We start from the raw sequence: 19,153 nt of genomic DNA, 5'->3' as shown, positions 1-19,153 counted from the left end.
TTAATACATCTCAATACATATTTCAATATTTTCAAACTAAACTTAAGTAGCTTTTGTTTTGGTGTGTAATCCGTTAAGAATTTAGGATCTATCATATAGTTGTATTGTGTACATAGTGTAGATAGTTCTCTTTATAATGTCTTTGTATTTTTTAATTTCAAGTGCCTTGACATGATGGATCTCCCGCATTGTAAGCACGGATTCAGTTGTAGAGTTCGCTCATTAGATAGGTATCTATATCACTTGTCATAATCATAATATTATAAATAAGTTTCCCCCCTTTGAGGCGCTTCAACACTATGAACTGAAGGTCGTTCGCGCCGACAAACAAGTTTATAATCAATCATTAGAACTTGAATTTCCAAAAGCCATAATCATATTAAACTTTGAAAAAGAAAGATCGGAAGAGTAAAAAAAAGAGATTGTACCTTGGCACCGCTTTCGCATTACTTCAATGCATATTCTTTTACATCCGTGCCTATCCAAGAACGGAAAAAGTTGCTTGGAAAATTTCTGCCATTGCCAGGTTTCGAACCTAGGACAAAAAAAAAAATGGTTAGCTTATGCCTTAACGGGAATATCGCCTAAAAGATCTCACAATCACACCACTTCTTATCGTAACATTAGATACATTGACAATTTTATTAAGAAATTAGATTAGGTCAGGATTATTGAAATTAGGTCATTTCCTATTACATAGGCTTCATTTTGTTACCACTATTTGGGTGTCCTCTACATTGAATCGTGCTTACATCTTGTACAGTTAATGTTTAGTGCAGCTACTTTATACAGTCTTGTTTTCCACTATTTGTGTGTCCTCTGGCAACATCTCATTTCAATATCACACCTTTTATACATTTTCCTTCCCATTACCTAACTCTTAGTTTAGAAAGTGTCCAGATGAGCACATGGGATCTTTTTTTCCTAGAGGTTTGATAGAGGGAACTGTAACAACAGGGTGTTATCGTTTCGAATACGAAGAGAGGAGGACAGGATATGAGAAAGGCAGCCGTTCCGAGAACGAACCTTATCTGTTTAGGATATAGGGATAGGAGAAAGGCAGCCGTTCCTGGAACGAACCTTTTCTGTTTAGGATATAGTCGACCCCGGGCGGTAACAGCATAACTCTCATAATGTTTGCGAAATTCTTTCCTTGAGCCCTAGGTAAGGTGAAAAAATTTGGACCGATTGCAATAATTTCATTACTAGCTCTAGCTAGCTATACTGTAGTAAGCTCTAGCATTACTAGCTCGCTATACTGTAGTAATAAATAATAATAATAATAATAATAATAATAATAATAATAATAATAATAATAATAATAAAAACTTCCATCTTGAAGTTAAAGCCCTTGGAAAAAAAAAATCTTTTTCTAGTACCTACATAGGTACACCAAGATATTATTAGTGGGGAAGAGGCTGTAATTTTGTTTATTCGTCCATTTATTGAGTTGATCTCGGAGCATGAAGTGTGAATATTTTTAATTTCAAACACACCTCTGTTTTGCTGTTATAACTTTCCACCAAAGTCTTGTCACAAACGCACAGTTTTCTTATATCCTTTTCTTTGATTTATTTACATTTGTTTCTTCTTTCCTGTATCACAGTGTACATTTTGCCCATCCATATTTTGATGTATAAAACCCAAGTAAAAAAAATAGAGTCATGATATCATGTGTAATAACATCTTGTTATTTTTAATAATAAAACATATTTTATAACATAAAAATTAAATATTTGAATCCATTAGAATTCCACGGCAAGCCACAATATGTTTAGAAAAGAAGGGCAAAATAACACTTGCTAAAAGTGTGTTCACAAATCCTGAACACTCACTCGAAGGATTGCAAGACTTCTCGCACATGTGGTAATTGTAAATGAAGTATTTTTAAAATAATAAAATACAAATATTGTTTTGACAAGATAGGCTGTATCATACCAAAATCAAAGGGAGAAGAAGGATAGGGTAGGAATCATCCAGCCATTCCAAGGACAAACTATATGTCTAGGATAAAAATTCTCCTTAGGTGGGGATCCATATTATGTTATTTTATTTTATCCTAGGAAGTTATTTTCAGCCAGTTGACTCTCCTGTTATGTCGATTCTGTGGATTAGGTATTCTATGAAGGACTTTTCAAGTTCTCACTCTGGAGTTTGCATTTTTCATTGCACGCTGATAAATTATTATGTTGGTACATACCTACCTAAATATTAAAATTTACTCAAAGTTGGAGTTAGTATAGATATATCTTATATTCGATGTTTAAAAAGAGGAAGGAACCTGATACAAAGGTACATAATATGTAATTATCTCTCATTTTGAATTTAGATTACAGTACTTACTTTTGACAATCCAAAAAGAAATTTTAGGTGGGAATCAAACCCACAACCTAGCACTTACAAGGCAAGCATACTAACTTCCAAGCTAACTAGGTTGACTCCCTGTTTATCAGTCTCAATAATAAATTATTTAAATCTTGATTTTCAGGATCATCTTCCACTTTCACAAGAATGTAGAGTCTACGCACATCAAGGCCAAAGTGTCACCCCCTAGGTTAGATGGAACTACAGTGGGAGTATTTAGCACTAGGTCACCATATAGACCCACACCCATTGGCCTATCCTTAGTTACCATTGACAAAATAGAAGGTAAGGTGGTGTAATTTTTTACTAGAAATATTGGTAGTCAATCCCAGATCCCAGCTAAGGTGTGGAATTTTATACTCAACCGTGTTTGAGAATTTAATAGAAGGTAATGTGGGCAATGTTTTGGGCAGCTTTTTTTTCTGACACTGGTTAAGTACTGGATGGATAATTATTTTTAACATTTCAGGCAGCACAATCTATTTCTCTGGAGTGGATATGTTAGACGGCACACCAGTGCTGGATATCAAGCCATACATTCCTCAATACGATGACCCATATTCTCAGTACTATGATCAGAATATGTCACCTTGTATTTGTTTTACTTTTCAGGCAGCACAATCTATTTCTCCGGTGTGGATATGTTAGATGGTCAGTACTATGATCAGAATATGTCACCTCTTATTTGTTTTACATTTCAGGCAGCACAATCTATTTCTCCGGTGTGGATATGTTAGACGGTACACCAGTGCTGGATATCAAGCCATACATTCCTCAATATGATGACCCATATTCTCAGTATTATGATCAGAATGCTGCTATGTCACCCTGTCACCTCGTATTTGTTTTACATTTCAGGCAGCACAATCTATTTCTCCGGTGTGGATATGTTAGACGGGACACCAGTGCTGGATATCAAGCCGTACATTCCTCAATATGATGACCCATATTCTCAGTACTATGATCAGAATGCTGCTTGTTAGACGGGACACCAGTGCTGGATATCAAGCCGTACATTCCTCAATATGATGACCCATATTCTCAGTACTATGATCAGAATGCTGCCATGTCACCTCGTATACACATCAATGATACAGAGAGAGACCCTCCAGATGGTGCAGAGGGAGAGGGAAGCTCTGCCATTCCTGTTAGTCCTTCCAATAAGAAAGTGAGTAGATTTATTGTCTCAATAGATTTAAAAAAAAGTTTCAGGGATAATGGCAAATATCTCCGCTAAATTAGGGATTCATTACAAAATTAAAGGAACAATAATAGAACATTTTGTATATCAACAACAAAATTACAAGAGTATAAGTTGATTATAGTATCCTGCCTCGGTGGTGTAATGCTCAAGACGCTTGTGGGAGGTGATCGGTTTGGCCAAAATATGAAGTTTTGTTCTCAATATATACTACTCTCTTCCACATTTCCAGGTGGTGGTAGACGTGCCGAGTTGGATCAAATCCCCTCCCGTGTCCCAACTGAACGTTGTGTTTGAAGACCGCGCCCGGAGTCAGCTCGAGTCCATTGCAGCCAGTGACCCGTGCAAAGAAACATCCAGCGTGGAAACCACCATCCGGAACATCCTACGGGAAGACCCGCGCTCCGTGTACGTCAGGAAGAGGTTCAAGAACCAGTTCTACACGTTCCAAATAGACAGTCTGCATGTGAGCTGTAAGTTTAACGATGACGAGAAGTCCGTGCTGGTGTATCGGGTGAACAAGGGAGATAGTTTGGATTTGGAAGACAGTCAGGCGTTCGAGTTCTGAGGGATCTCTCGCTCTCGGTGTGGTAAGTAGGGTCTTTCTGACGGTTATACAGAGATGTGTAGAGAGAGTGTTCACAAATGTCTGGAATATTGACCATTAGGCCATTTTGGCCATGTGTAAAGAGAGTGAGTTAGAGTTAGTCAATAAGAAAAGAAATACACACTCTTTTCAGTGGACTACTCAGTTAACTCCTCGGATAAACTTAACTCATTCTTCAACTTAGTAGCTTCGTACCTACAGGTAGAGAAAGTAGGGATTTGACTTATTGACACAGTAGCATTGAAAGGAGTGGGCCTTTCTTTTTTTTAATAACTCACTTTCTTTTTTACACACCTTTAATAGACGGCAAATGTTGCTGACCTACATGCTCACGGTCACTGCTCCCGGTTTTTGATTGAGGGTCGGTCGGTACTTAGCGGAGTGATCAACTAAGGAGTGCTTTTTTTAGACTGTCAGCTAAATAAGATGTCCCATTTTGCTAACAGTTGGAGTACCTCTTTATAGCTAACCATGAGAGAAGAAACTCCGGTCCAAGAACCAATGCTCTTCTGTTTCTGTTTACAATTGATCTCATTTGTTACGTGTAAGTTGTTTCTGAGAGAAGAAACTCCGGTCCAAGAACCAATGCTCTTCTGTTTCTGTTTACAATTGATCTCATTTGTTACGTGTAAGTTGTTTATTTTTAACCATTTATTAAAGAATATTTCCTTTAGTTTAACATAAGTCTTCAAAAGAATTCGCTAAGCGTCGCTATTCTTCCTGCCAATGATTTAGGTACCTACCAATTTTCGTCTCCAATCATAATTTTAGTACTTCTTGTATGCAATTCCAAGTTATTTCAAATAACAAATTCTGTATCTTAGCACAATGACAAACCAAACTTTCTCTTTTTATTTCCTTAATTAAGTGCCACTTTAAAAAAAAATAATAATTAAAAAAATAAAGCTCATCTTAGGACTACCCTGGGGCAGTAAAAGTAATTTCCTTCAGTTTAACATAAGTCTTCAAAAGAATTCGCTAAGCGTCGCTATTCTTCCTGCCACTGATTTAGGTACCTACCAATTTTCTTAAGTCTCCAATCATAATTTTAGTACTTTTTGTATGCAATTCCAAGTTATTTCAAATAACAAATTCTGTATCTTAGCACAATGACAAACCAAACTTCCTCTTTTTATTTCCTAATTAAGTGCCACTTTCAAAAAAGAAACTCATCTTAGGACTACTACTGCCGATCACTCGTGACTATTTTTCACATTGCGAACCTTGAAAATACATTCACAACACTTCTAAAGGACCAATTTAATTTCAGACAAATTTAAATGTAAACCCGTGGAAATTGTCTTGAACATTTTCTCTTGTATTCCGTATTATAACTGCAGAGTAAACAAAACACTAAACTGAAGCGATTGTAGTTTATTTTGGTCTGTTCGTTATCTGACACTCTGGCAGTTATGTAAGGGCCTACAGCTTATCTCTTATTGTTGACTTTGAATTGTAGGTAGCTATATAATGGTAGTATAGGTATGTACCTACGTACCCCATGTCTGTTGTAAATTAATTTATTTTGCGTTAGTCTACCTCCGCTTGCAAAGCTATAGGTAATACCTACAAAAGTAAAAATATTAGTATAAGTTCTTTCTGGAGAGATTCCTTAATACTAGGTACAAAGAAAGTAATTGTAAATCCACTGCAAATTGCAGCTACACAAAAAATGAAGGTACTTTTATGCAATACAAAACTTTCTTTGCTGAAGATCATTTTTATTATTATTATTGGTTTTCTACATTAACTTGCCCTCCACATACAAAACACCTTCGGTAAAATTCTTCCTATATCTTGTTATTGAAAAAAAAAGATACATTTCAAACCCAAGGCAGTTTTGTGATAGAAAAATACGTTTTTGGTACCTTCTCTTTTTGACAAAAAAGAAAGATGAAAATTTACATGATCACAACCACATGTGTTTCCAGCCCGAGGACATTTCAACCCTTTTTATAACTCAAAAGGTTTTATTTATTTTATTTAAAAACTTTTCATGTGTTCCTGTATCGATATCGAATTTTTAAAAAAAAACGTAAACTTAGAAATACCCAAATAACCTACTAAGGAAGAAAAAAAAATTACCTACATATGTAATTCATTTAATATTTACATTTGGTATCCAAAAAATTGATGTTATGATCACAAAAAAAAATCACATACACCTATTAAATAAAATCAATGTTTCCTATAATTAAAGCTTTTCTACCAAGTATTGTTTCAAGATACCTACCTATACACTAAGACTAACTGAATTGCATTAAGAACATTGCAAATTTTTCTAAATATTTCTAAAAGAAAAAAAAAAAAATGTATTACCTAGGTACTAACTATAGTTAGGCTTGTTTTTTTTTATTTTTATTACCTATTTCTTTTATTTAATGAATAAAAAGTAAACATTGAATAACTGTACATACTCGTAATATTTATAAAGAAAACTATCTTAACTATCTACACAAGAATTCGATAAACCTAACGGACCTCCTCTTTTGGATAGATAAAAATGTAATAAAGCATCACAAACATTTTAACATAAACCTGTACATCGGGGTCTTTGACACCCCCCAGGGCTACAATTTTATTGCCCTCACTCGTCAAAGGCAGTCTTTTTCGATAGCACTAAACTCTAGCTATTAGATCGACAGCTAGGATTCGCCTAACTGGAGGGACACTTGAGCATTTCGTTGTCCTTACAACAATACTCGCGTCCTGCTGATAAGTTTGAGTTGTGCCATTCGTCCTTGCAGTTCTTGACGAAGAGATGGGCCTGTCCAGACACATAGCTCAACAGAAGTGTAGAGAAGAAACACAAATTCCTTCGCTACAGAACCAAAGTTTGTGTTTTGAAAATCGAGGAACTTGACGTCGGCAATCTCGCTTGTGTCGGAATATTTGAACAAGATGTTATCCAGACACATAGCTCAACAGAAGTGTAGAGAAGAAACACAAATTCCTTCGCTACAGAACCAAAGTTTGTGTTTTGAAAATCGAGGAATTTGATGTCGGCAATCTCAGTGTCGGAATACTTGAACAAGATGTTGTTAATCCATAAATCATTGTGTATTAAGCTGTAATAACAGGAGACGGGCGCTTGCAGTGTTTTGTTATCCGTCCGAGTGAGGATTTCCATAAGTTTTTCATTCACTGTGTTTCCATAGTTGAATTTCTCCACTATACTCACAATCCTTTGTCGTCTCTCAGCGTTAATCTTGCTGATGTTCTGGTCTTTTGCGCCGAAGAAAAATGGCCTCGCTGTTTTTAGAAGGTTTTCAAACGCGTCTTTATAGTTTGGATCGGTCTTGATGATGATACCTACGGAATGAAACAAGGCGAGCTTTTCCAATACTTGTTTGAAATGATAGTCGTCTAGGTTTGGACTGAAAAAGATTTTCCAGTTTGTCCAAAACTCACTGTGCAAATACTTGAATTAAGATAATGGACTTGTCAAGGACCTCTATCACAGGCTTAACACCCAAATTCTACAAGAAAATTGTCAAAGTGCCTATTCTTTCTCTCTTCCAGGACACAACTTCAAAATTTGACTACTGAAAAAGAGAAACAACAATCAGGGATCAGCATTATTCTTGAAATTTTATGGGTCCAAATTACAACACTTACCCACTTTTTTTTAACAGGTTTGATAGAGGGCACTGTAAATGCTAGCTAATTAGACTGGAAAAATACACTTTTACAATTGCGCATTTTGATCTATTTCGTCCAAATTCAGACTTCTTTTCCATTGGCCATTACTCTTATATTAGATATACTTTTCCATCTGTACTGAAAAAGAGAAACAACAATCAGGGATCAGCATTATTCTTGAAATTTTATGGGTCCAAATTACAACACTTACCCACTTTTTTTTAAGAGGTTTGATAGAGGGCACTGTAAATGCTAGCTAACTAGACTGGAAAAATACACTTTTACAATTCCACATTTTGATCTATTTCGTCCAAATTCAGACTTATTTTCCATTGGCCATTACTCTTATATTAGATATACTTTTCCCATCTGATGATGATATAGGGCACAGATCCAATTGATGCAGTTGGACACATGTAGACTTGACTTACCGTCGACAATTCTCATAACCAGACAGGCTGAGGTTTTCCAGAATAATGGTCGCATTTTCATCAACATAGCTCAAGGTGTTCTCCAAATTGAGGCATCCTGTATAGAACTTTGGAAATAGCGGATGATATAGCTTGGTCTGTTCATTTTCCTGTGTTGGAGTCTCAATGAGTTGATTCAGAATAGACAGGTATTGAGGTACCATTAGAGAGTACATGGTGAGTTCTTTCTCAAACGTGGCCTGTAGATTGGAAACACGAACAAATAAGAGCGGTCGTTTTTTTTATTATTATTTTTTTATTTATTTTTAAGTTAAAACTTGTTAACCCAGAGTTCAATGAGATAAAACGAGTTAAAAGAGACTATAAAATGTGTTCCCCATTATCCCCATATGTCATCAAAATATATAAAACCTGGGTTAGACTGCGGGGGTAAAGGGGCTTTCCAGTCCTTTTCCAGCACGATAAACAAGGTATGTTCTATTCTATTAAGAAGCCAAGGTATACAGTTCTATTCTATCTAATCAAAGTGACACCAAAGTTAGTAAAAAAAAAGTGACTCCGGTATACGATAAACAAGGTATGTTCTATTCTATTAAGAAGCCAAGGTATACAGTTCTATTCTATCTAATCAAAGTGACACCAAAGTTAGTAATAAAAGTGACTCCGGTTCAAATAGAGATCTCAATTTAACTAAAAGCACTTAAACTTACCTCGGAATTCAATGACACCCATACTGACCGATCAGGCATACCTTTGAGAATGAAACTTAACTGTCGATTCGTCTCTTTGCTATTTTCATTTCTTGATGACCTTGCTTCATCATTTACTTCATTTATAAATCTCTCTTCATCATTTGAATATCTAGATATCCTTGTTTCATCATTTATTTCAATTCTAAATCTCTCTTCGTCATATACTTGTCCATCACATTGTTCTAATTTTGTGCTGACACCATTATGCGGGCTTTTATTTCCTCCATTCGAATTGACTCTCCATTGCATTTATTTCAATTCTAAATCTCTCTTCGTCATATACTTGTCCATCACATTGTTCTAATTTTGTGCTGACACCATTATGCGGGCTTTTGATTCCTTCATTCGAATTGACTATCCATTTCATTTTCAGTTCTTTAATCGAGCTGCTGAAACCTTGGCTTGAGCTTTCCACCAATGGACACAAGGAGACTTGAATGGCGTCGGATTGGCTTGGTAGGTTTAACATCAAGACAAGGTCCCGGATAGGATCCACCCTTCTGAACATTTTGTGCAATTATTTTGTCTAATTTTGAGAGAAGAAACTCCGGTCCAAGAACCAATGCTCTTCTGTTTCTGTTTACAATTGATCTCATTTGTTACGTGTAAGTTGTTTATTTTAACTATTTATTAAAGAATATTTCCTTCAGTTTAACATAAGTCTTCAAAAGAATTCGCTAAGCGTCGCTATTCTTCCTGCCACTGATTTAGGTACCTACCAATTTTCGTCTCCAATCATAATTTTAGTACTTTTTGTATGCAATTCCAAGTTATTTCAAATAACACATTCTGTATCTTAGCACAATGACAAACCAAACTTTCTCTTTTTATTTCCTAATTAAGTGCCACTTTAAAAAAAAAGCTCATCTTAGGACTACTACTGCCAAAATAAAACAAAGTGAAGACCCTGGGGCAGTACAGATTGTTGCTCATGCCAAATTATAACAGTGGGGGTAGAAATGGCAATGGAATAAACGAGGCTGAGGTACAAGGGAATGGTGAGATCTAGCTATTAGAATAAGTAATGTCTAGGTATCTACACTAAATGAAATCATTTTGAACACAATGATCCAGAATATGCCTTAGGCTATCTTCATATAGTTTTTCATCCTTCCCATGCAGTATCTTCATAATGATAAATATGTGTTTCAATTTATGACAAGCGTAAGTTTTGAGTTCCGCTCTGAATTTATCCAAATCGTACTCCTTAACGATGTATTGTAATTCTGGTTTACTGCTGAAATATTTCGTCAAATACTTCACTAAACTGTTGTGATAATACTGAACATATTTGTCCATCTCACTCCAGACACACCAGCCGGTCCAAGGACAAACTATATCTGTCTAGGATAAAAATTCTCCTTAGGTGGGAATCAAACCCACAACTTAGCACTTACAAGGCAAGCATACTAACTTCCAAGCTAACTAGGTTGACTCCCTGTTTATAAGTCTCAATAATAAATTATTTAAATTTTGATTTTCAGGATCATCTTCCACTTTCACAAAAACGTAGAGTCTACGCACATCAAGGCCAAAGTGTCACCCCCTAGGTTAGATGGAACTACAGTGGGAGTATTTAGCACTAGGTCACCATACAGACCCACACCCATTGGTCTATCCTTAGTTACCATTGACAAAATAGAAGGTAAGGTGGTGTAATCGCCGGGAACGGAATTTCATCTAATTTATTTGAAAAACTGACCACATAATAATGGAGCTCTAAGGGTTAGGTGGTAGAGAACGCCGTTAACTTCGCCTAGTGGTTACCTTCCACTCAATAGTCTATTATTAATTTCTTATACTTACTCTTTCTTTGTGAATATCGCGGTCAGCAGCTGCACAAATCAGTGCCGGACTTTCTGGCGAAATATTGGTAGTCAATCCCAGATCCCAGCTAAGGTGTGGAATTTTATACTCAACCGTGTTTGAGAATTTAATAGAAGGTAATGTGGCCAATGTTTTGGGCAGCTTTTTTTTCTGACACTGGTTACTGGATGGATAATTATTTTTAACATTTCAGGCAGCACAATCTATTTCTCCAGAGTGGATATGTTAGACGGTACACCAGTGCTGAATATCAAGCCATACATTCCTCAATACGATGACCCATATTCTCAGTACTATGTATACTCAACCGTGTTTGAGAATTTAACAGATGGTAATGTGGGCAATGTTTTGGGCAGATTTTTTTTCTGACACTGGTTACTGGATGGATAATTATTTTTAACATTTCAGGCAGCACAATCTATTTCTCCGGAGTGGATATGTTAGACGGTACACCAGTGCTGGATATCAAGCCATACATTCCTCAATACAATGACCCATATTCTCAGTACTATGATCAGATTATGTCACCTCGTATACTTACTCTTTCTTTGTGAATATCGCGGTCAGCAGCTGCACAAATCAGTGCCGGACTTTCTGGTAAATGTTTGATCACCTGAAACAGATGAGAAAAAATAAAAATAGGTTCTTTGTGAATATCGCGGTCAGCAGCTGCACAAATCAGTGCCGGACTTTCTGGTAAATGTTTGATCACCTGAAACGGATGAGAAAAAATAAAAATACCTATAGATTTCTTTTTTCAAGAGGTTTGATAAAAGGAACTATATCGCCGCGGAGTATTGTGATCTTTCGTTTAGTTATTAAGAGAACAATACTTTTCTCATTACTTTAGTAGGTTATAGAAAGTAAAAACTGTTAATAACTTACCATGCCCAAGCACTTGTTGGTGCATTGTTTGTTTCCTACGGGAGTACATGGGAACGTCTCCTCCATTTCTGACACAATAACGGCGTTACCCTTTGGAGGTGCCTTGCTGGCCTTGTGGAATTGACCGGACATAAATATTCCACATGTGCAAGGTACTGGCTCAGTCTGGAAAACAAGTAAAACATCATGAACATGTAAAAACAAGGGAAACGAGCTGAAAGAAATTAGGTAGATAGGTACCTATTTCTTCAGGCCTTCGAAATTGGGCTTCTTTTTATGACAGCCGGGTATTTTATTATGTATGCAATGTGCAACAGATCTGAAATTACCATTTGTTGGGAACATTTTAGGGGGGGGACCATTTAGTTAGATTCAACGGAGGTGGTGTTGCCACGTTGACAGGTACATATTATAAAATCAAATAAGGTTCGTTCTTAGAACGGCTGGCTTTCTCGTATTCTATCTTCCTTCTCTCTTCGCTTTCGGGACGATAAGACCTCAGCAGTTAACAGTTATCTCTATCAAGCCTATTTTAAAAGAAATCTCTATGTTAATAATAATAAGTTATGTTTCATTAGGTGTATATTTTTCTTACCGACTTTTCCGATTTCTTCATCCTCGCTTCGCTCAGTTCTTGTTCTTCTTGAACCTGTACTTCTCTCTCACTCTCTCCTTCCCCTCTCTCACTCTCTCCCGTTCTCTCACTGTCCAAATCTTCATCTTGGTTTTCTGATTCCATATTGTCGGAATTTTCCTCTGGTCTTGCTAGACGGGTATGGCTACGTTTCGGAGTTCTAATGTGTCTGGGGAGTTGGGGTAGGGAAGTTTCCTCTTCTTCTTGGACATCCAGGGCGTCGTCTTCATCGGAAAAGTAGAAGCAGACTTGATAAGAATCACAGCGGTCTGACTCACAGCGTGTGTTATAACGGTACAGCTCCTCAGGGCTAGGCTGGGAAAATAGAAGGAAAAAAAAAATATAAATAAAAGGAGACAACTTAGTTTAATTTTTTCTTCTCATTTTTCCAGCCCAGCTTAGCCTGTGTATAACATAAATTGTCCTCACAAGGCTGAGTGCACCCTGAAATAACCAGCAACACGTGTTGTTCAAGGCAGTCTTGAACACCCATCCAGTTACCAACCGAACAGGACCCATTCAACAAGTTATAAATAGCTGTCAGTAATTCTCAATTTTATTTTAAGTACACAACGTAATATGTGTAGGATAAAACCTTTCCAATATTCCAAGTAAACAATGAAAGCACCAAAAGATGTTGATTCATGAAAATACAAATGCTCTATATCTAGAGGCAAGAAACGTTAACCATCCAGTTACCAACCGAACAGGACCCATTCAACAAGTTATAAATAGCTGTCAGTAATTCTCAATTTTATTTTAAGTACACATAACGTAATATGTATAGTATGAAATCTTTATGTATAGGATAAAACCTATGAGTGATAAAACCTTTCCAAAATTCCAAGTAAACAATGAAAGCACCAAAGTATGTTGATTCATGAAAATACAAATGCTCTATATCTAGAGGCAAGAAATCTAACAAGATCTCCCCCTCTTACCATTCCAAATAAGAACCCTTATCATGACCAATGCCAAATACTTAAGTATCTTCTTATATCGACAAGATACCCACCTCAATACTGTCCTTGTCTCTGCGAGAAATAATATTGACAATGCTAGAAAGCACGAATCTTTCTCATTTTCTTTCTCCTCAGGGTGGGTTTCACCCACCTTCTTTTTAGCCCCTAAAGGTGTGTCCACACATAGTCAACGGCCGTCCATCGATGTCGATCGACGAGGTAAACCTATGATGTCGAGGCAGTGTAAACGATTTCAGCCATCGATCGATGGCCTTCGACTGTGAATGGACACAGTTTAACAGCCCTGTTAAGCCTATACCAATCAAATGGATTTTAACAGCCCCCCTAGCTTCTAGGGGCTGAAAAAATATTGGTGAAATCCACTGTTATGCCAGGCACTCACACTGAGACCATTAATAAAACAAATACTGAATCAATCTATCGTACAAATCTCCCCACATTACTGTCCTTGTCTCTGCGAGAAATAATATTGACAATGCTAGAAAGCACGAATCTTTCTCATTTTCTTTCTCCTCAGGGTGGGTTTCACCAACCTTCTTTTTAGCCCCTAAAGGTTAAAGGTGTGTCCACACATAGTCAACGGTCGTCCATCGATGTCGATCGACGAAGTAAATCTATGTTGTCGAGGCAGTGTGAACGATTTCAGCCATCGATCGATGGCCTTCGACTGTGAATGGACACAGTTTAACAGCCCTGTTAAGCCTATACCAATCAAATGGATTTTAACGCATTTCGTTGTCCTTACAACAATACTCGCGTCCTGCTGATAAGTTTGAGTTGTGCCACTCGTCCTTGCAGTTCTTGACGAAGAGATGTGCCTGAAAGAAGAAGAGATATGTTTATTGACTTGCCTCGGTGGCGTAGTGGTCAATTATACACTCACCTGGTAAACAGGAGAGCGGGGAGTTAGATCCCAGCCGGAAATCGCATTTCGTTGTCCTTACAACAATACTCGCGTCCTGCTGATAAGTTTGAGTTGTGCCACTCGTCCTTGCAGTTCTTGACGAAGAGATGGGCCTGAAAGAAGAAGAGATATGTTTATTGACTTGCCTCGGTGGCGTAGTGGTCAATACACTCACCTGGTAAACAGGAGAGCGGGGAGTTCGATCCCAGCCGGAAATGCTATCAAGCCTCTTTAAAGAAATTTCTATGCTAATAAATAAATAATAGTAATAAGTTATGTTTATATTAATTAAGTACGTGAATATTTTTCTTACCGACTTTTCCGATTTTTTCATCCTCGCTTCGCTCAGTTCTTGTTCTTCTTGAACCTGTACTTCACTCTCTCCTTCCCCTCTCTCACTCTCTCCCGTCCTCTCACTCTCCAAATCTTCATCCTGGTTTTCCGATTCCAAATTTTCCGTGTCGGAATTTTCCTCTGGTCTTGCTAGACGGGTATGGCTACGTTTCGGAGTTCTAATGTGTCTAGGGAGTTCGGGTAGGGAGGTTTCCTCTTCTTCTTGGACATCCAGGGCGTCGTCTTCATCGGAAAAGTAGGGACGTCGAGCCAAACTGAGGGAGAAATAAAATGAAATCAGTACTGTTTTTTTTGTTGTGGAGGAGAAAGTGGAGGAGGAGGGGAAGAAGAAGAGAACGACATGAATATTTTAAAAAGTCTCGCTACTCTCAGTGTAAAAACTTCAATGGGACAAGACAGACTTTAGTCAGGTGCATAGAAAAGAAGAAGAAGAAAATTTTAAGAAAGAGGCAAAAAAATTGTCAGCAAAAGAAGGAAGAATGAGGAGGAGGAGAAGAAAAAGAAGTAGAAAAAAAGGATCAACTTTTTACATAGAAAAAAATGCAAACTTTTTTCCCACTTTAAACTAATCAAAGTTTTGTCCTCTTTCCCTTTCCATTTCTCTCTGGTCTTCCTTCATCTTCATCTTGGTTATATGGTTATCTATTTTAATTTTACACTTACTTTCTTCTTCATATTTTCCAGAAATTTATTCATTTATTCCGAGACTGGAAAACTTATTTCCCTTCACAGTTTCACCCTGTAGGTACAAGATGGGATGAGACTGGAAAACTTATTTCCCTTCACAGTTTCACCCTGTAGGTACAAGATGGGATTTTTTTTCTCAGGTCGTATTTAACCACTTTTTGCATTTTCCATGTCACCACAATTAATGAAGTCTCTTCACCCCGGCAGTAGGCAACTATACGTGTATTACTGTAGTCAAATTCTCAAATTTTGCTCAGGACAAAAGTTCACATTTCAAGTGGACGTACGTATGTTATATGTACGTACATATAACATATGGTAGGTATAGTAATATGTATTGTGAACTCCACTTGAGACTGGAAAACTTATTTCCCTTCACAGTTTCACCCTGTAGGTACAAGATGGGATTTTTTTTCTCAGGTCGTATTTAACCACTTTTTTCATTTTCCATGTCACCACAATTAATGAAGTCTCTTCACCCCAGCAGTAGGCAACTACGTATATTACTGTGGTCAAATTCTCAAATTTTGCTCAGGACAAAAGTTCACATTTCAAGTGGACGTACGTATAAGTGTGTAAGTATAACATATGATATGTACGTACATATAACATATGCTATAGTAATCCATGTCACCACAATTAATGAAGTCTCTTCACCCCAGCAGTAGGCAACTACGTAGGTATATTACTGTGGTCAAATTCTCAAATTTTGTTCAGGACAAAAATTCACATTTCAAGTGGACGTACGTATAAGTGTGTAAGTATAACATATGATATGTACGTATATATAACCATATATAGTAATAATTATGTATTGTGACCTCCACTCAATTACCAGAGTACAATGCTCCGTTGTTTACATTTGATTCAACCTTGCTGACTTAGTCTATGACCTTGCGCTGAGTCGCTGACTCAAGTTGAATGTTCTCCTAACCTCCGACTCAAAACGAAGCTGAGGGTTTATCTCAAATCTCACTCTAGGGGAGACACGATTTCGTCGTTGGCGATGCTCGCCCATTTCTTGGCGTTTTGTTTGAAACTGTGGGAAACAGGGAAAAAAATTATATTACATTGAAGTATTGAAAAGAGGGACTTTTCTAACGAAATTCCTGTGTGCGGAGTCTATTGTTTAGGACTATTGCACCCACGAAAAAATCCAAATAATAGGTAATGAAATCAAGCAGACCTCTTTTCTAGATATTGAAAATGGTAACTGTTATTTTATGGTATGTACATAAAATCATGAAAAGTTTAGATCTCTTAACTGGTAGAAAAGTAAGCTTATCTCGATTCACTTCTTCCCCCCCCCGGGATTTCAGCACATCTTGAAATTTTATTACCTGCTTCTAGGAGCTGAAAAAATATTGGTGAAATCCACTGTTATGTCAGGCACTCACACTGAGACCATCATTAAAACAGATACTGAATCAGTCTATCGTACAAATCTCCCGACATTTCCACGTACTTGGGGAGTCCACAAAATCCTCTTTTTTTCACATAATATTCCGGTTCATTGGTTTGCCTCCCTTCTTTTTTTTTTTTTTTACCTCAGGTGGTGGTTAAAAAATCTCCGTACTCCTAAAATCTCTTTCTGAACGTAATTTATTCGTATATCTATACAATTCGTGTCCAAAAAAGTCTTTGTGCCCGAAAAGTAGTGTGTAGCTCTGAAGTTACAATAATTATTCGTCATGCAAGAAATATGTGTCCCCCTTACCAAATAAATAGTACTCTATCGCCATTCAGGGCACTTCGAAAAAGTAAAATCAAATCAAATCATGAATCTTTGTGGTAAAGCAAAGAGCTTTTTCACAACTTTGTGGGTATCACAGTATTACAAGTCTTTCATTTACTCAATCATCATATTTATCATCGCTCGTTTCATTGACTTGTAATGCCGCCACTGGTCGCTACTCGATTATCCTCACGAGGCTGAGTGCACCCCGAACTCCAAGTACAGAGCCGAAAAAACTCCGACTCCGTCGGGAATCGAACCCGTGACCTCCGGAGCGCAAGCCTAGTGAGGTCTCCGAAAAAGTATTTTTAACCAAAACGCCCACACAACTTCTCAAATGCATCTATTATCAATCCCAGCATAATAATGCCCATCTTATCAATCCCAACATAATAATGCCCACTTAGAGACCACTGGTCGCTACTCGATTAAAGTAGCTACTCGCTTGTCCTGACGAGGCTGAGTGCACCCCGAACTCCAAGTACAGAGCCGAAAAAACTTCGACTCCGCCGGGAATCGAACCCGTGACCTCCGGAGCGCAAGCCTAGTGTGATACCCACTCGGTAACGGAGGTCTACGAAAAGTATTTTTAACCAACACAACTTCTCAAATGCATATCTTATCAATCCCAGCATAGTAATGCCCATCTTATCAATCCCAACATAATAATGCCCACTCAGAGACCTTGAGAAAAGGAAGCTCCAAAGAAATACATAAATAGACTAGGTAGGTAGGATCCATTTACCTACACACTGAAACCTTCCAAGACCTCAAGAGGACACGGGAAGTAAGTAAGTAAGTATACCCTACCTACTTATCCATATTCAGCTATATTGTCTAGGGGAGACACGATTTCGTCGTTGGCGATGCTCGCCCATTTCTTGGCGTTTTGTTTGAAACTGTGGGAAACAGGGAAAAAAATTACATTACATTGAAGTATTAAAAAGAGGGACTTTTCTAACGAAATTCCTGTGTGCGGAGTGCAGAGTCTATTGTTTAGGACTATTGCACCCACGAAAAAATCCAAATAATAGGTAATGAAATCAAGCAGATCTCTTTTCTAGATATTGAAAATGGTAACTGTTATTTTATGGTATGTACATAAAGTCATGAAAAGTTTAGATCTCTGGTAGAAAAGTAAGCTTATCTCGATTCACTTCTTCCCCCTCCCCCGGGATTTCAGCACATCTTGAAATTTTATTACCAGAAGTAAGCACCATCTTGAAAAGAGGCTCGGAAAACAACCATCATTTTGATGTGATTTCTACCTCCAAGTGCAGAACTTACCTAGGATCGTTCAACATGGTTTGAGCATTCTTCAGGAAGCTCTGTTTGGTGAGCGTCTGAATGGGTTCGATGAGAGCATAGCCTCTATGTCTTAGCAGCACCATATTCCGGTACTGGTCACCAAAGAATGGAACACCCAACACGGGTACGCCTAGACTGGAGGCTTCCATTAGACTGCTGATACCTCCGTGGGTGATGAACAGGCGGAGATTTGGATGAGCTGAAACAGAGACGACATGAGGGGTAACATTTTTTGAAATGGCGGACCAATAATAGCAAAACCACATTCTTTGCGGACCACTTGCCTTTGTTTGTAGTCAGCTCCCATGGCAATGTGTTCAATATAAGCAAGTCTACACATTGGCGTTGCAGAGAAGTAGGAAAATAAAAAGTCAATTTTGCCAGCCTAGTTAGGTTGGACCTTGGAGGATACCTCGTTTGCCTTGTAAGCAAGGTCGCGGGTTCGATTCCTACCCAGGACGAACTTTGTCCTAAAGCCCAAACTGATATGGTTCGTTCTCGAAACTGCTGGTTTTCTCCTATCCTGTCGTTATTATATCTTCGGGGGAAAAAAACTATAACAACAACAACTTACCCAAGATGTCGGTCTGAGGGTACCACTTCTGAATGAACACATTGTCAGGAAGGGTTTTTGCGTTGAGCACTGGATCATTAGTGATGTCGATCTTCCAAAAGATGGGCAGTTTGAGTTGCTTGAAAACTTCCAGGAAGCCCAACTTGGTCTCCTCACTCAACTTGGTTGGATCTACTACAGAACCGAAACTCATGTACACAAATCCACCCTTTGCTGCATCTGCCCTCTGCTGAAGGTCCTGGGGAAAGTAATGATAAAGGAATAT

The 19,153-nt window shown here is 37.7% G+C and overlaps 3 protein-coding genes across 3 annotated transcripts; 1 reads left to right on the top strand and 2 right to left on the bottom strand.

The window, feature by feature from the left end:
• Nucleotides 1–1,463: 1,463 nt before the first annotated feature.
• Nucleotides 1,464–4,719, top strand: LOC103508263 (tRNA (adenine(37)-N6)-methyltransferase-like). The gene is made up of 7 exons (XM_026822903.1): nt 1,464–1,468; nt 1,750–1,866; nt 2,489–2,649; nt 3,066–3,195; nt 3,227–3,341; nt 3,431–3,532; nt 3,798–4,719. Exons 1-7 carry the CDS (start codon nt 1,464–1,466, stop codon nt 4,131–4,133), a joined length of 966 nt encoding a protein of 321 aa, XP_026678704.1. The 3' UTR covers nt 4,134–4,719.
• Nucleotides 4,720–6,741: 2,022 nt separating this feature from the next.
• Nucleotides 6,742–16,679, bottom strand: LOC103508268. The gene is made up of 6 exons (XM_026822902.1): nt 16,669–16,679; nt 16,248–16,310; nt 14,544–14,838; nt 11,710–11,874; nt 11,366–11,437; nt 6,742–6,939 (listed from the first exon to the last, which is right to left on the bottom strand). The coding sequence occupies exons 1-6, from the start codon at nt 16,677–16,679 to the stop codon at nt 6,829–6,831; spliced, it is 717 nt and encodes a 238-aa protein (XP_026678703.1). The 3' UTR covers nt 6,742–6,828.
• A 1,141-nt stretch (nt 16,680–17,820) lies between these two features.
• LOC103508267 (UDP-glucuronosyltransferase 2B20-like) lies at nt 17,821–19,127 on the bottom strand. The gene is made up of 3 exons (XM_026822901.1): nt 18,889–19,127; nt 18,294–18,513; nt 17,821–17,905 (listed from the first exon to the last, which is right to left on the bottom strand). The coding sequence occupies exons 1-3, from the start codon at nt 19,079–19,081 to the stop codon at nt 17,821–17,823; spliced, it is 498 nt and encodes a 165-aa protein (XP_026678702.1). The 5' UTR covers nt 19,082–19,127.
• Nucleotides 19,128–19,153: the final 26 nt, after the last annotated feature.

Source organism: Diaphorina citri, unplaced genomic scaffold (genome assembly GCF_000475195.1).
Source record: "Diaphorina citri unplaced genomic scaffold, Diaci psyllid genome assembly version 1.1 scaffold381, whole genome shotgun sequence".
Taxonomy (NCBI): domain Eukaryota; kingdom Metazoa; phylum Arthropoda; class Insecta; order Hemiptera; family Psyllidae; genus Diaphorina; species Diaphorina citri.
Note: the sequence above shows the minus strand (reverse complement) of the source record. Positions and strands in the feature narration are given on the sequence as shown.

What these genes read in the sequence shown, in the direction of transcription:
- LOC103508263 (XM_026822903.1), top strand. An exon ending in TACCATTGACAAAATAGAAG is followed by an intron (nt 2,650 to 3,065) that starts GTAAGGTGGTGT and finishes TTTACATTTCAG; the next exon opens with GCAGCACAATCTATTTCTCC. An exon ending in ACTATGATCAGAATGCTGCT is followed by an intron (nt 3,342 to 3,430) that starts TGTTAGACGGGA and finishes CAGAATGCTGCC; the next exon opens with ATGTCACCTCGTATACACAT.
- LOC103508268 (XM_026822902.1), bottom strand. An exon ending in GAAATCGTGTCTCCCCTAGA is followed by an intron (nt 14,839 to 16,247) that starts GTGAGATTTGAG and finishes TTTCTCCCTCAG; the next exon opens with TTTGGCTCGACGTCCCTACT. An exon ending in TGAAAAAATCGGAAAAGTCG is followed by an intron (nt 11,875 to 14,543) that starts GTAAGAAAAATA and finishes CTTGTTTTCCAG; the next exon opens with ACTGAGCCAGTACCTTGCAC.
- LOC103508267 (XM_026822901.1), bottom strand. Translation starts at nt 19,081, where the DNA reads ATGAGTTTCGGTTCTGTAGTAGATCCAACCAAGTTGAGTGAGGAGACC. An exon ending in CCCTCAGACCGACATCTTGG is followed by an intron (nt 18,514 to 18,888) that starts GTAAGTTGTTGT and finishes TCTCTGTTTCAG; the next exon opens with CTCATCCAAATCTCCGCCTG. An exon ending in ACCATGTTGAACGATCCTAG is followed by an intron (nt 17,906 to 18,293) that starts GTAAGTTCTGCA and finishes TGTTTCCCACAG; the next exon opens with TTTCAAACAAAACGCCAAGA.